The sequence below is a fragment of the Podarcis erhardii genome (genome assembly GCF_964252035.2).
Source record: "Podarcis erhardii genome assembly, chromosome: 6".
NCBI classification, from domain to species: Eukaryota; Metazoa; Chordata; class Lepidosauria; order Squamata; family Lacertidae; genus Podarcis; species Podarcis erhardii.
Window position 1 is genome coordinate 94,243,932 of NC_138510.1, and position 16,805 is coordinate 94,260,736.

General features: G+C 43.4%; 1 protein-coding gene across 1 annotated transcript in view; it reads right to left on the bottom strand.

The window, feature by feature from the left end:
- The window catches only part of LHX4 (LIM homeobox 4), a gene marked incomplete at its 5' end in the record, with an annotated part of 73,390 nt that overhangs the window by 24,016 nt on the left and 32,569 nt on the right, over window positions 1-16,805 (bottom strand). Inside the window, one exon of the mRNA XM_081865180.1 lies at window positions 15,848-16,019. Within this exon, the coding sequence (XP_081721306.1) occupies window positions 15,848-16,019 (172 nt within the window). The remainder of the gene's footprint in view (window positions 1-15,847; window positions 16,020-16,805) is intronic.

Sequence of the window (16,805 nt, forward strand, 5' to 3'; positions counted from 1 at the left end):
TAGGTCCAGTCGTGGCTGACTCTGGGGTTGCGGCCACATCTCGCTTTATTGGCGTACAGCTTCTGGGTCATGTGGCCAGCATGACTAAGCCGCTTCTGGTGAACCAGAGCAGCACATGGAAATGCCGTTTACCTTCCCGCTGGAGTGGTACCTATTTATCTACTTGCACTTTGACGTGCTTTCGAACTGCTAGGTTGGCAGGAGCAGGGACCGAGCAACGGGAGCTCACCCCGTCGCGGGGATTCGAACCGCCGACCTTCTGATCGGCAAGCCCTAGGCTCTGTGGTTTAACCCACAGTGCCACCCGCGTCCCTAATATCAGGTGTAGTTTGGCCCTAAGAGGTCTTTGGTTTTGAGTTCCAGGCTTCTTGCAGGAATGAGTAAGAAGGGATCAGCAGCTGAATGAGCAAGAAGCTTGTAAATGGGCTCTGTGACACAGGCTTTCAGCTTTCCTTTCCTCTCAGCTGTTACAGCAGAGGTGAAAAGATCTGTCCATTCCAAAAACAAAAGTGGTTTAGAAAGCCTGGATGAATTTTTAAAAATAATCTTCAGTCAACTTTGCGGGGGACGAGGAAGCAAAGAAAGCACTAAGTGAGCCTCTCTCATGAGGATTTTCCTTTGGCAAGATGCCACAGTGAAAAAGGCCCTCTCCTTGATAGTCTCACCGCACTTGGAGGGTGCACAAGGAGAAGCCCCCCCCCCAAAGGATATTATTGTTTACACAAGAGAAGAGGTCAGGTACCCTGATCCCAAGCCATTTATGGGGTTTAAAAATTAAAACCAGTTGCAGCTGCTCATAGAAAAGAAGTTGAATGAAACCAGGTAACTGTGATTGGATGGCAGTGTACCTCCACACCCCACAATGTACGGTAGCAGCACAGACAGGATTTTCTATGTTAGGTGAGTTCAGAAGTTCCCTGCCCAGACAATGATGTCAGTTACCCTTGTATTTTCTTATCAGGGAGTCCTGAACATTCCAGAGGATGCAGAAGCTCACAGGGCCATTCTGGAGACTTCTAAAAACCTCTTAAATATGTTGCCAACTTGAAACATCTAATGAGTCTCCCTATATAGAAAGCACTAACTTTTAAAAATTGTTATTATCTGTATTTTTAATAGATTTTTAAATATTGCTTTAATTCTATTAGTGTTTTTAAAGGTAAAGGGACCCCTGACCATTAGGTCCAGTCATGACTAACTCTGGGGTTGCGGCACTCATCTCACTTTATTGGCCGAGGGAGCCGGCGTACAGCTTCCGGGTCATGTGGCCAGCATGACTAAGCCGCTTCTGGGAAACCAGAGCAGCACACGGAAACGCCGTTTACCTTCCTGCCAGAGAAAGTACCTATTTATCTACTTGCCCTTTGACATGCTTTCGAACTGCTAGGTTGGCAGGAGCTGGGACCGAGAAACGGGAGCTCACCCCGTCGCGGGGATTCGAACCGCCGACCTTCTGATCAGCAAGCCCTAGGCTCTGTGGTTTAACCCACAGCACCACCCGCGTCCCTTCATTAGTGTTTTTAATGACCTTCTAATGACTATCTTTTCTACATTTTTAGCTTTTTCTATTTTTGTCCCACTCTAGTCTCTAGTCTGAGGAAAAGACAAGATTCTTCTTCCTCCTCCTCCTCTTCTTCTTCCTCTTCTTCCTCTTCTTCCTCTTCTTCTTCCTCTCTTCCTATTATGTGCTCCTGATTCACTTCTATACTGAAATGCACCTGACCAGTTGAGTTTGCTATTAAGGGCTCATCTACACTTCCACTTGTGCTGTGCCGAGAAACTACAGGTCCAAGCAGTTTTCTGTTTCCCTGGGAAAACTCCCTCTTTACCACTGAATCTCCAATTCAGAGATCCGGAGGGTGTCAACATGAGAACGGGCCTTTTCTGTGGTGGCTCCCTGGAGTCCAAGACAGAAGAATGTCAAGAGACTACAAACTCGTTTGCAAGGAAGATCCTCAGACTAGAGACTCGGCTGCCTTCTATCTTCCCTGTAAATTCTGCGTGGACCCTGCATTTCATGCCTTCAAGGGTGTTCTTCCATGGTGGTGGTGAGGGCAGAATATTACAGTAGAATTGGCTCCAAGGCTTATCCTGCTGCTGAGTGATGCCCACACGAGAGCCGTTACTTCCTTTAAAACCTGCTTATGTAATGCCATTAAAGAGGTTTTAACTAAAAGCAAAAACACTCATTTCTGCAAGGCAGATCAAGCAGCCATTTCTCCACTCCAGAGAGATCCAAACAACTGGCGAAATGAGGGGGGATATTAACTGTTGGATTAAAAAGCTCATTAATGTCGACAAAGGAGCACCGGAGGGAGGTCCGCAGAGCAAAATATTATCTTACGACATGCCACTGGGAGCTTTGAAAGCTGCACAGGTCTTGGACAGCCAGCCAGCCAAGCATTATGTGGTTTTTGGGTGTCCAGAGAATGAGATATGAAAGCTAACAAGCAGGTGTGCCGACATGAATAAAATAGGGGGGGGGGGGAGTAAGCCCTGCCCTAAGGGATGCGGGTGGCGCTGTGGGTTAAACCACAGAGCCCAGGGCTTGCCGGTCAGAAGGTCGGCGGTTCGAATCCCCGCAACGGGGTGAGCTCCCGTTGTTCAGTCCCTGCTCCTGCCAACCTAGCAGTTTGAAAGCACGTCAAAGTGCAAGTAGATAAATAGGTACCACTCCAGCGGGAAGGTAAACGGCATTTCCGTGCGCTGCTCTGGTTCGCCAGAAGCGGCTTCGTCATGCTGGCCACATGACCTGGAAGCTGTACACTGGCTCCCTCGGCCACTAAAGCGAGATGAGCGCCGCAACCCCAGAGTCGGCCACGACTTGACTTAACGGTCAGGGGTCCCTTTACCTTTTAAGCCCTGCCCTGCATAATCACAAGATGTAGTGCATGCACACCATCAACTTGGGGGGAGGCCCTCAAATATTTATTGGGGGTGCCGAAACCCCTTGGCCCCTAAGAGTTGGCTCCTATGCTAATAGGGGATTCTTCATGTTTGCCATCATTGTGAATCACCCTAAATCATGTATGAGAAGGGCCACTTTTCAAGTAATTTGGTGAAATGGCTGTTTCCAAGCAATCACTTGTTTTCAGCTCCTTGAATTATTTGACGGGGTCTGTGCGCACCCTTCAAAGGTATATATTGTGTAAACAGCATAGGTTCTACTCAGAGTAGGCCCGCTAAAATTAGTAAGACCTATTTGAATCATGTTCATTAATTTAAATGGGTTTACTATGAGTAAAATGTAGCTGAACACTACCCATAATCTCTAAAGACGGTTTACAAAATAAAAAAATAGATGCAGCAAACACCATCACCAGGGAACCATTAGCTGTCCTCTTCCTGTTGCTGTAATCCTTTGCATAAACAAAACCCCCCACTCTCTACATTATGGCTTCAAATGATCCATGTTAATTGAGCATCTGGCCTATTACATGTTCCTCAGCTGCTAATGGCAAAAAAAGATAGGGCAGGCAGAAGCATCAGGTTTCATCCCAAGAGCCACAAACAAACCCACAATCAAAATAGGAAGTTTGTTGGGGGTGGGGATAGAGACCTCACATTTGAAGCTCCTTATGATACCACTAGGAACGTGGGTGGTGCTATGGGTTAAAGCACAGAGCCTAGGACTTGCCGATCAGAAGGTCAGCAGTTCGAATCCCCGCCATGGGGTGAGCTCCCGTTGCTCGGTCCCAGCTCCTGCCAACCTAGCAGTTCGAAAGCATGTCAAAGGGCAAGTAGATAAATAGGTACCACTCCGGTGGGAAGGTAAATGGTGTTTCCGTGCGCTGCTCTGGTTCGCCAGAAGTGGCTTAGTCATGCTGGCCACAGGACCCAGAAGCTGTACGCCGGCTCCCTCGGCCAATAAAGTGAGATGAGCGCCGCAACCCCAGAGTTGACCATGACTGGACCTAATGGTCAGGGGTCCCTTTACCTTTTATGATACCACTTGGCCATGGTTTCTGCCAAAGACCTCTGGGAGCTGTAGTTTGTTAAGGGTGCAGAGAGTTTGCTAGGCAATCCTATTCCCCCCAAAGAAGTACCGTCCCTCGAGTTTGCCTGTGAAGAGATTAATTGTTAAAGCAACTCTGGGAATTGTAGTTCTGTGAGCGGAGCAGGGCTTTCCTAACAACTTTCTGCAGAGGAATCTGTGCCATTAGTCTACCATATGTCAGCATCAGTCTAAAGCAGGGGTAGGCAACCTAAGGCCCGGAGGCCGGATGCGGCCCAGTTGCCTTCTCAATCTGGCCCATGGACGGTCCGGGAATCAGCGTGTTTTTACATGAGTAGAATGTGTACTTTTATTTAAAATGCATCTCTGGCTTATTGGTGGGGCATAGGAATTCATTCTCTCCCCCCCCCAAAAAAAACATATAGTCCAGCCCACCGCATGGTCTGAGGGACGGTGGACCAGCCCATAGCTGAAAAAGGTTTCTGACCCCTGGTCTAAAGACTATTTCACAGGACAAGCCTGGGCTTGGCACCAGATATACCGTATTTTTCCATGTATAAGACACCCCCATGTATAAGACACCTCCTATTTTGGGGGACTCCAAATTAAGAAAACACCCCTCAGCACTACCCGTGTATAAGACAAGCCCCAATTTTAAACCTAATTTTTTGGTTAAAAAACCTAGTCTTATACACTGAAAAATACGGTACACACAAAGGAGGAGTTGTAGCCTACCACTGGTCCCTGACAAAACTAGCATGATATGCATGCCAGGAAACACGCTTAAATTGTTAAGCGTGCACTTAAACAATTTAGGAGCACATCTTAAATAATGCAGTGTGTTTAATGCCCCCCCCCAAGGTTTTTTAAACAAGCTTACCCAACACTAGCTATGCTGTATTTAATGTTGGCATGCTAAAACTTTCTGCTGGTTCCCAGGCACATCTCACTGCTTCAGTCTGCTGTACAACAAATGTGTTTGGGAAAGATCAGGAGGAAAGAGGCGGGCAATCAAGAATGGGCATTTTTGTGGGGGGCTTCCTGCCCTCTGGCACAGAACAGATGTGCTTGATGTGGGCAAGAGAGATTAAAATCAGACAAAGCAATAGTCCAATTTGGGCTTAAAAATGCAGTGGTGGGGGGGGGAAGGGTGTATTAGAGGGATTTGGGTCTCTAAGAAGGTTAAATTCCCACAAATAGCATTCACCCTGTGAGAGCTCTAGAGCAGGACAAAATTCCCTTTATTACATGCTTGGATATTTTACTCCATTTAAAAAATGATCCAGTATTTTCCCACACATCACCTCCTTGTCTTATACAGAGTCTCTTTCCCATGGCATCTACCTTTCCCCCCACCCCATTCCATTTTCCCCAAATCTGAATTTCCTCCCCTCTACTACCACATAGCATAAGGACATATCTGTGGCACATTATCACAGTCAAACCAACAATTCATGCTTTGCCAGACAGACACATGAAGGGGCTGAGGCTCAGAGCTTTCCTGTAAAATTTGCTAGAGAGAACTCTGTGAGATCACTTCCTGCCCTGACAGCCTCCTCCTTTTTCATTTCACTTCTAAGATGACCTCATGTGCATATCTGTGCTCTGCAGCTCAGGCACCATTTTTTATTTTTGTACTAAAAAGCAATGACAAACCTAGACAGCTTCTTAAAAAGCAGAGACATCACCTTGCCGACAAAGGTCCGTATAGTTAAAGCTATGGTTTTCCCAGTAGCGATGTATGGAAGTGAGAGCTGGACCATCAAGAAGGCTGATCGCCGAAGAATTGATGCTTTTGAATTCTGGTGCTGGAAGAGACTCTTGAGAGTCCCATGGACTGCAAGAAGATCAAACCTCTCCATTCTGAAGGAAATCAGCCCTGAGTGCTCACTGGAAGGACAGATCGTGAAGCTGAGGCTCCAATACTTTGGCCACCTCATGAGAAGAGAAGACTCCCTGGAAAAGACCCTGATGTTGGGAAAGATTGAAGGCACAAGGAGAAGGGGACGACAGAGGACGAGATGGTGGGACAGTGTTCTCGAAGCTACCAGCATGAGTTTGACCAAACTGCAGGAGGCAGTGGAAGACAGGAGTGCCTGGCATGCTCTGGTCCAGGGGGTCACAAAGAGTCGGACACAGCGAAACAACAAAGCAACTGCAGCATCCTGGTGCTTTGGTGAATTCTGGATGCATCAGCTACACACACACACGCACACACACACACAGAGGCATCCCCTCCCCCAGCTGCCCTGGGATTTCCCTTCACCCAAATGCACAGGGGTCAAGGGGTTTTGTGAAGGTCCCAGCATTTTCGTGGCAATTGGAGACTATGGAAGTGGGGTGCTGATTCTATAGTCCCGGCCTGCATGATTAGGACTCACTCACATAGCTGAGTCATTTACAGATAAGTTGCTCCCACAAGTGAATAAAAGACAACTTAGAGATGCAATATTCAAAGCCAAAGGGCATGCAGAGGGGGCAGTACATGAGCTGGGGTTTAAAAGAGGGAGACAGAGAGAGAGGGGGGGGGGAAGTGATATATTTTTTAATTAGAGTAACTTCAGTTGGTGAAGGAGTCCAGACTTTAGATCTACCTACACACATTTCATTTTTCATTTGTACACCGCTGTTCTATGTTATTAAAAACAAGGTGATTTACAAGCTGAACAAACAACAAAATGGGCAGCAAAGACCACATACCCAATAACAATCTGATCCAATACACCAAAAAGTCATAATAAAAACATAACTTTAAAATAAACAGCTTGCATCAAACAAAGCCATACAAAAATCTGTTAGAATATAATAATAGTAATAGTAATAGTAATAGTAATAGTAATAATATATTACTTTACCCCGCCCATCTGGCTGGGTAAAGAGTAAAATTAAAAATCAGCAAACAATAATTAGACAGTTTACACTTAACAATTGCAATAAAGAATTACTAAACTATAATCAATAAAAAGAATGGCAAGTCACATGCATAAAATATTGCAGAACATACAAAACCATGTAAAAGGATCAAATTGAGAAAAAGGTGGAAAAAGCCATTGCCTATTGGACAGGACAAAGACTCTCTCCCCTCACTTGAACTGGCGATAATTAATTCTAAGCTAGAGCAAGGTTATTTATTAATGATGACTAGTAGTAATTATCTAAACCCCAAACTGAGCTGTTTTAATGCTCAGCCCTAGAAGCTCTGGTGTCCCCTTGGGGTTCATGAGATTATAGTGAAACTAATATAGAAAACAGTTGGAAAAATTTATCTTTCTCTAAGGTTTTCCACCACATGCTGAAGAGCAAACCACTTTTCAGTTAAGATGTAAAATTAAAAACAACTTGCCTCTTCCGCATGTAAGTAGCTGTAAACATCAAAGAACCTCCTGTCTGTTTGTGCATATATCTTTGGTGAAACACAAGGGGACATATATAGAAGCTGAGTTTTAGTCTGGAAGCCTTTCAAGCCCCTCATAGGTTGGCCATATCAGTAAGAATAAATCTCTGGTGGGCCTCAAGCAAGAAGAAAACCAGAATATGTATCCTTAGCACAAGAAAATTTAAGAACTACTGTACTGACATTAAGTGTGAAGTCAGATGTAACATTTTGAAGAGTAACAGAGGCAGCTTCACAATGCACCACAGTAATTCAATATATCTTTTTCTCTGGAGTAGGTGCTAGGGGAAAAAACCCAGTTCTGCAATTTGTTCGGTGTCTTTTAGTTTAATAGGGCAATCCCAGCTGTGGAGGGCACCTACTGGCTAGCACCAATGCCATCGACAACACAATTCCCAGAGGAGGTATGGTATAGTTCTCTTTTAAATGATTGCATTAAAAAGAAAAGCAAACCTTCAATTTTGTTTTCTTTTAGGTAGATCAAGGAATACGAGCTGCTTATATAAAAAAACCAGAAGAGGTTCCATGGTTCAGTCTCTCAGATCTCCAAATAAAAGACCTCGGACAGCAAGACTGGAAAGGACCCCACTGCCCAATTGTCAGCCAATATGAGGGTAGATAGTCCACCTGCCTAAATAAGTGCAAGACCTTTCCATATGGACCGTCACTCAATACATAACAGAAGGGACAAAGCTCATCCGGCATTCGTCAGTGTATAAAGCAAGCTATGGTGCTGAGTTCACACTGTGTGTGAAGAACCAGCTAGAATAGCTCTTAAAATCTGCCAGTTTTTACCTCAATCCTTCCTGGAAGCCATGTTAGATGTGTTTGAAGAATTAAACATTCCATGATTAAGGAATTATCTGTTTCTTAAACAACAGAATATGCATACATCTCCTTACACATAACTGAGAATTACCGTATTTTTTGCTCTATAAGACTCACTTTTCCCCTCCTAAAAAGTAAGGGGAAATGTGTGTGTGTCTTACGGAGCGAATGCAAGCTGCACAGCTATCCCAGAAGCCAGAACAGCAAGAGGGATTGCTGCTTTCGCTGCACAGCGATCCCTCTTGCTGTTCTGGCTTCTGGGATTCAGAATATTTTTTTCTTGTTTTCCTCCTCCGAAAACTAGGTGCGTCTTATGGTCTGGTGCGTCTTATAGGGTAAAAAATACGGTACTTGTTTCCCTCCTTTTCCCAATGTAATTCAAGTCCGCATGCTCTTTTGCCCACAGAAATGGGTCCAGTGCAATGTGCATTGCCATGACTATTCTGTGTCCTCCCCACACCCTGCCCCCTGCCGTCAGTCCCCACAGCAGGCAGACAGGGCACCAGCTGTCTACCAAACTAACTGGGTCACTGAGGCTACAATCCTGTGCATGCTTACTCAGAATAAAGTCCATCTGTTTCAAATGAGGCTTACTCTCAGGTAGCTTTGCACAGGGCTGCAGCCTGAGATGCTGTACCTGGAACTGATCCCAGAGGCGCCATGCCCTCGTTCCATCGGTCCAATCCATGCCATGCCTAGGCTCCCCACTCCCGCAGCTGAAGCAAAGCAGCTGCAAGGAGCAGATCAGGTTTTGATTAGGAGAAATATTAAAGTTAAAAGGGATTTATTTCTAATGCAAAACAGCTTGGAGGGATTGTTACATGCTGTAGGGTGTCTTGGGTTAAGCCACTGCGTTTGTGCAACCCCTTTGCCACTCCTTTAACTACTGAAGCACTGCTACTTAGTGCCTAGGACCCTCGTACCTACGGGACCGCCTCTCCCGGTCTGCCCCACGGAGAGCCTCAAGGTCCATAAACAGCAACGCCCTAGAGGTCCCGGGCCCTAAGGAAGTCAGATTAGCTTCAACCAGAGCCAGGGCCTTTTCAACACTGGCTCCTGCCTGGTGGAACGCTCTGCCTCATGAGACCAGGGCCCTGCAGGATCTGATTTCTTTCCGCAGGGCCTGTAAGACAGAGTTGTTCCACCTGGCCTTTGGCTTGGAGCCAATTTGATTCCCTCCCTCTCTTTCTTTTTTCTTTTTCCTTTCTCCTCCTGTGGTGAGAATTTTACTATTTTAATGTTTCAATATTTAAATGTATTTTATTTTTATTTTTTAAATGATATTTTATTAGATTTTAACAAGAAAAAAGTTACAGAACAATGAACAAACAAGAAAAAACACAAGAAAAATACAAAGACCAAAAATTTAACATAAAAAGGGGGGAAAAAGAAAAAAAAGAAAAATCCCTTTTTTCAGTTTCTTACCATTCATTTACTTATTTTCCTGACTTCCTCTCACCTCCCTTTTTCGTATTCCATTTAAAAGTTGGTTCAGCAAATTCATACCTCTCTTGATTTACCATTGTTTATCCTCATATGATATATCTTCAGATTTTCATCTAATATCAATCCATTCTTACAAGTTCTTATTTTACCTTATTACTCGAACCACTTCATTTCATTTCAGCATCATTAACATTTGAAAAATTTACAGTTCTATTTACCATTAATTTCTTTAACCTTATCTTACCTTCAAAACATTAAAATTTCGAAATTTAGACCATATTTAAACTTAACTCCTTCAAGCCTTTCTGCTAAAGCCAATTAATTCCTAACCAGCACATTTTAGTATTTCATTAGTATTACACTAATTCCAGAAATAAAATGATTTATTAAAAAAAGGACAATTCTCATTCTAGTTTTATCCAACGTCCCTTCTTCCTGGTTTCGGATTATGTCAGTCCTTACACCATTATATCCTATCCATCAGTCAGGTGTTCTAATATCTTTTAATGTTGTTTTTTAATCTTGTTTTTAAGTTGTATTCATTCAGCTTGTTTTTATTATTGCTTGTTAGCCGCCCTGAGCCCGGCCTTGGCTGGGGAGGGCGGGGTATAAATAAAAATTATTATTATTATTACTTCAAAGTTCCCTTCCTGATGCTACTGTGCAGTGACTGAATTTGCAAAGAGGTCTATCACTGGCCAGCCAAAATGATGAGCAGCATGATGCTCAAGCAGACCTTCACAAACACCTGTCCTGAACCCAAAAACAAAGACTTCACACCCAGGTAGATGGCCTAGAAGTGTATAATTTTCTTGCTGTATGCTTGCGAAACGTGGACCGCTTATAAACGCCATCTCCAACTCCTCGAAAGATTTCATCAACGGTGTCTCCAAAAAAAATTATACATCACTTGCGAAGATAGGCAAACTAATGCCAGTGTACTGGAAGAAGCAAAGATCACCAGTGTTGAAACGATGATTCTTCAACATCAACTTCGTTGGACTGGTCACGTTGTACAGATGCCTGATTATCGTCTTCCAAAGCAACTACTCTACAGTGGACCCTTGGGTTATGTTACCTTCGGGTAACGTAACTTTCGGGTTTCGCCGCACATGTGCGCAGAAGTGGTGCCTCTAGATGCGGACTTTCCGGGATACGTACGGACCCCCAGAACGAATTAAGTTCGTATCTGGAGGGTCCACTGTATTCTGAACTTAAAATTGGAAAGCGTAATGCTGGTGGTCAACAAAAGAGGTTCAAAGGCTCTCTCAAGGCAAATCTCAAAAAATGTATTATAAACACTGACAACTGGGAAACACTGGCCTGCGAGCGCCCCAATATGAGAACAGCCTTTACCAAAAGTGTCGTGGACTTTGAAGATGCTCGAACTCAGGACGAAAGGGAGAAATGTGCTAAGAGGAAGACATGCTTGGCAAATCCACACCGTGAACAACTCCCGCCCAGAAACCAATGTCCCCACTGTGGAAGGACGTGTGGATCCAGAATGGCCTCCATAGTCACTTACAGACTCACTGCTAAGACCGTGTTCCTGGAAGACAATCTTACTCGACCATGTGTGGTCGCTAAAGAAGAATAGAGATGAACTTGCCAGCCCAACCAACTAGCAGCAGAAGACAAGGTCAATTCTGTAGCTCCTCCAGAATCATTCTTCACTATAACCAGGGAGGAATCTATTGGCACTATAGCTCCCTCTTGGATGGGCCCAGAATAGTTATTATCTGCCTTCTCATCAGCCCTAGGATGAGTTATTGGGATGGAAACAGAAGCTGCTGAAGGGATTGAGGGAGAAAACACAACAACTTGAGGAAGCCATGGCATTGCACCATAATGTTCTGTATCTGGGGCCCAGAATATGAGATGCACAAAGCTGATGGTGTCATCTGAAACACCAGCTCAAATTCTGCAAGCAGGGGAAAAGAATATGTCTAATAGACACTAGTTAATAGATATAACAATACTCCAAAAATGTTTTGACATCAGCCAATTATCTGTTTTTTAAAAAAGGATCTAGATGAAGCTTCTCACACCTCTATGCAGAGCTTGTCATTGCCACCTTAAAACTGCAGTTTAATTGGGACATAATAAACTACTTGAAGGCCTGAGGATTTCTTTTCCATCTTAATTAGGCAGTAAAGAAAAAGGCACATTTTTTGTCCTTGATTCTACTACACACCTCTTCAGAACCCTCAAAAAGACTGTCAGATAAAAGTATAAAGAAAATGTATCTTATGTTTAAAAAAGGCCATGCTTCATTCAATAGTAAACTGTCAAAAGGTAGGGAGAAAAAACAAAACAGCGTCTGAGCTTTAACCACTCACAAATCTTCTACTCAAGGTGTGTCTACCAGGAGTTCCTTAACCCAATGCACTGGAATCCGGACAAAAGTGAGACAACTATGCCCTTTCAAAGGATTAGGCTGAAGCCTCATAAACATGAAAGAAGACAAACCCACCATTCAGCTTTTTCCACCAGGGTTACTCAAAACACATCCGCCAGACCAAACTGTGATCTATAGACCACCAGAGGTTTATGAGCTTGCTTCAGGTGGTCTGTAGCATGTTTGTGAAGAACACCCATCACATTAAACATCTATATTGGTTTAATTGCATTGAAATTTGCATTTCATACACAGCATCTAGCAGAGCGCACTACAGCTAAACAACCAGTAAGTGGTCTGCAGAACAAAACAAATTCCTTCCAGTAGCACCTTAAATGCAGCACCTTGTTTTGTTTTGACTATGGCAGACCAACACGGCTACCTATCTGTAACTGGTCTGCAGAGACACTTTGCAATTTTCAAGTGGTTGAAGGGAGTGTAGATTTAGGGAACCACAGCTCTAGGCCTTGTGGACTCGTGAGGTAATTCTATTATTAATTTAATTTCGAACTGCAGCTACTGCAGATGCCAAGTGCTTTGGTAAGAGTTTCCACAAATGCGTATTACAGGGCCTTCCCATAGGAAACAAAGAAAAAAAAAATGCTCATGACGAAACCCCAGAGGGAATTTGTATTTATTCATTTATTTGACTGTAGTAATATGCTCCCTGTTGTTGCTCTTGGAAATAATATTTATTTATTTATTTATTTATTTATTTATTTATTTATTTATACCCCGCCCATCTGGCTGGGCTTCCCCAGCCACTCTGGGTGGCTTCCAACAAAATATTAAAATACAGTAACGCATCAAACATTAAAAGTTTCCCTAAACAGGGCTGCCTTCAGATGTCTTCTAAAAGTTTGGTAGTAATTTATTTCCTCTACATCTGATGGGAGGGCGTTCTACAGGGCGGGTGCCGCCACCGAGAAGGCCCTCTGCCTGGTTCCCTGTAACCTCACTTATCGCAGTGAGGGAACCACCAGAAGGTCCTCGGAGTTGGACCTCAGTGTCTGGGCAGAACGATGGGGGTGGAGACGCTCCTTCAGGTAGATCTTCGGATGAAGACAGGATGAAGGGCAATATGTTCATATGTAAATAAAAAATAGTTAAATAAAACAGTTTGATCCTGACTTTCTAGTGCATTCTGCAAGCACTAGAAAGGCTATAGATGAGAAGAATTGTTGTCCAGAGAAAGAAGACCCAGAAGATCACCAACAGCAGGCAGGCTTGGTCTGGAGAGAGGCATGACTCCTCTCCTTGGAGAGGAGGCAAAAGGCTTCAGAGGACCCTGCCCAATTCTTTAGGAGCAGGGTCAGATTTAGGTTTGACGAGGCCCTAAACTACTGAAGGCAATGGGGCCCTTTATATGTCCAGCTGTCCTTTGACAACAACAAATTGTCACTGTTTTTTTGTGCTGAATATATGCTGTATGGTAATTTATGGACCTAATAGGCATCTAAAGCCATTTGCACATAACAAAATATGTATTTTATCAAAGTAATTGTTGAAATGAAATACAATTAAGAAGTATATTAATAGTGAAATACAATTAAGAAGAATTTTATTAATAGGGAACTAATTATTAAGCTCTAACTGTATGTAGGTTTTATTTTATTTGTTCTTTATCTTATTTTTGGAAATGTACATCCAGGTTTTTTTTCCTTTAATTTTTTTGGGGTCCCCAAGAGAGTGGGGCCCTAAGCTATAGCTTGTATAGATTATATGTAAATCCAGCACTGTTTAGGAGGCATCTTCCCTGTCAGGAATGCCCCACAACCAGGGCCAGTGCTATCATTAGGCCAACGAGGCAGTCGCTTCAGACACAGATTTCAGAGGGGCACACTTTGATACAGACCAGTTTTTGTTGTATCTTAGCATTTTCTGATAATCTTTTCCTTTCCTTTTCTATTTTGAAGAATTTTATCATTTTTAGAGTAATTCGTATGTAGACACCTATTTTTGAAAAACGAAGAGAGCAGTTGGGGGGTGCATGTAGTTGCCTAGGGCAGAAAACAGCTTGGAAAACCCGCCAATAAGTCAAGTTCTTTTTATGTATGGAGATAGGATTCTGCCCAATTGCTCCATAAGAACATATCTCTGTTGCTGGTTTCCAGTGCTCTGATCAATGAATACAAAGAGGACTGGGTTGAGGTTTGATGAGGCCCTAAGCTACTGAAGGTAATGGGGCCCTTTAAATGTCCAGCTGTCCTTTGACAACAATAACAAATTGTTGCAGGTTTTTTTGTGTTGAATATATGCTATATGGTAATTTATGGACCTAATAGGTATCTAAAGCCATTTGCACATGCAGAATGTAGGCACCCTATATATAGAAATGAACAAACCAGTGATATTTTAGGGAGCAGGCTAGCAGGCGGGGCCCATGACTTACATCATAGGAGCCAACACAACACAAAACACTGTTGCTGTATGTAGGTTTTATTTTAGTTGTTTTTTATCTTATATTTTGGAAATGTACACCCAGGTTTTTTTCCCTTTGAATTTTTTTGGGGGGGGCCTAAGCTATAGCTTGTTTAGCTTATACGTAAATCCGGCGCTGAATACAAAGGGCACTAAGATGTTCTACAAGTACTCCTTCATATGCTATTAAAATTTATTTTAATCACACTTATTTCATAGATTAAATAGCGCAAAGATATTAAACTACCTTTATTGAGGCTTCTGTTGATTTGCACTGAGTTAGGGGACGCAGGTGGTGCTGTGGGTTAAACCACAGAGCCTAGGACTTGCCAATCAGAAGGTCGGCGGTTCGAATCCCCGCCACGGGGTGAACTCCCGTTGCTCGGTCCCTGCTCCTGCCAACCTAGCAGTTTGAAAGCACATCAAAGTGCAAGTAGATGAATAGATACCGCTCCAGTAGGAAGGTAAATGGCATCTCCGTGTGCTGCTCTGGTTCGCCAGAAGTGGCTTAGTCCTACTGGCCACATGACCCGGAAGCTGTACGCCAGCTCCCTCGGCCAATAAAGCGAGATGAGCGCTGCAACTCCAGAGTCGGCCGCGACTGGACCTAATGGTCAGGGGTCCCTTTATCTTTACCTAGGGTAAAGAACATTAGAACTGGGAGTACAGGGAGAAGTGTCCCAGCATAAGCTATTTGCATAGGGCTTAACATGTCTCATCAGAAGTATTATTATTATTATTATTATTATTATTTGATTTTAATTGATTTTTATAACGAAATATTTTTAGAATGTGTGATTATCTGATTGTTTGATTGTTGTTAGCCGCCCTGAGCCCGGCTTCGGCTGGGGAGGGCGGGATATAAATAAAATTTATTATTATTATTAAGTTCTCAATAGCTATTTCAATCCTCCCAAGAAGAAAATGTTGGCCGGAAAATACATACTGCTCTTGCTGCCCCCATCTGACTATAAGGAAGTAGATGTGTTGGACGGAAAAACAATTACATTGGCAATAATTATGTCCAGGGAGCAAAACTGGAGCTTTCTGTGAAGCAAGCAGGATATATATCTATGTATCTGTATAGAATAAATACCGTTGCCACAGAATCAGAATATGATATTAATTAAAAACACTGTACCCAGATTTTCTATAGCACTTTTATCAAGAATTTCATAACAGTAATATTTACAGCAATCCTGTATGGTAGGTCTGCATTCTCCTCATGGTTTGCCTGCTTGCCCTTTCAGTCACAATGCGGTCTCTCAATTATTCCAAGCGGAAATTGTATGTTCAAGTATCAGCAAACATCCCCTTTTGAAAGGAAATGAGATTGCATATCCTGCAGCTACTTAGAGGGCTAGCAAACTCCCCGAGGTGAAACTGGAAAGTTCTCTGCACCTACTTGAAGAAGTCTTCTTTGCAATAGACGCTCCCGGCTCTGGAGAAGCAGCGGTCTGCCAGCTGCATTTGGCAATCTGCGCACTTGAGGCAAGAACCGTGCCAGTGGCGGTCGAGGACTTTCAAGATGAATTTATCCAGGATGTGCTGGTTGCAGCCGGCACACTGGGGGATCTCTGGCGGAGGAAGAAAGAACATCAGCCAAAAAAAAAAAAAAAACCCCTACCCAAAAACACTGCAGAGCAAGAAAAGACTTCAAGGCATGACCATTTCTGACCTAGAGGGATAATGGCAACAACCTAATCTGTTGCTTGAACAACTGAATTGGGGAAAGGTGCATTGGAACTGCTGGTTCAACATGTATAACAAACAGTGCTCCTAACAAAAGGATATCTCATATTCCTCTACTGTTTAAACACCATTTCTCTGTCTGGACTTACCATCCGTACCTATTTGGCCATTTCTCTCGGTTCGCTACATGAACTAGCCTCAAACCGGCACAAGAGCTCAGGCCAGCTGCCACACAGCTTGTAGGAGCTAGTAGTGGCGATCAACTCTTGTGGAGAACTGTGACACAGAATTTATTGTGAAAACCCATCCCTGTGACTTGCAGGAATTGTGGTGAATAATAAAACAGGCACGCCCTGGATCTCATGGCCCAAATCTCCTGCTGTTGTTGTTTTATGGCATATTTGGCATATTTTAATTACGGGTGCTTATATAATAAGGTAAATATAATAGGATTGCTTTATTGTGTATATATTTTCATTTTAAAAATGTTTGTATTTTGAGGTTCATATCATTGGTTATTATACTTGTAAACAATGAAATCGTCATCGTCTGAATCGGGGCATCCAAATATTGCACCCATTTTACAGCTTTGTCCCGTATATACACTGATTGACTCAAATAGCAGAGAGGAGCAGGAGGGGGGAGGGGGAGGCCGTGGTGGGTGACAAGCG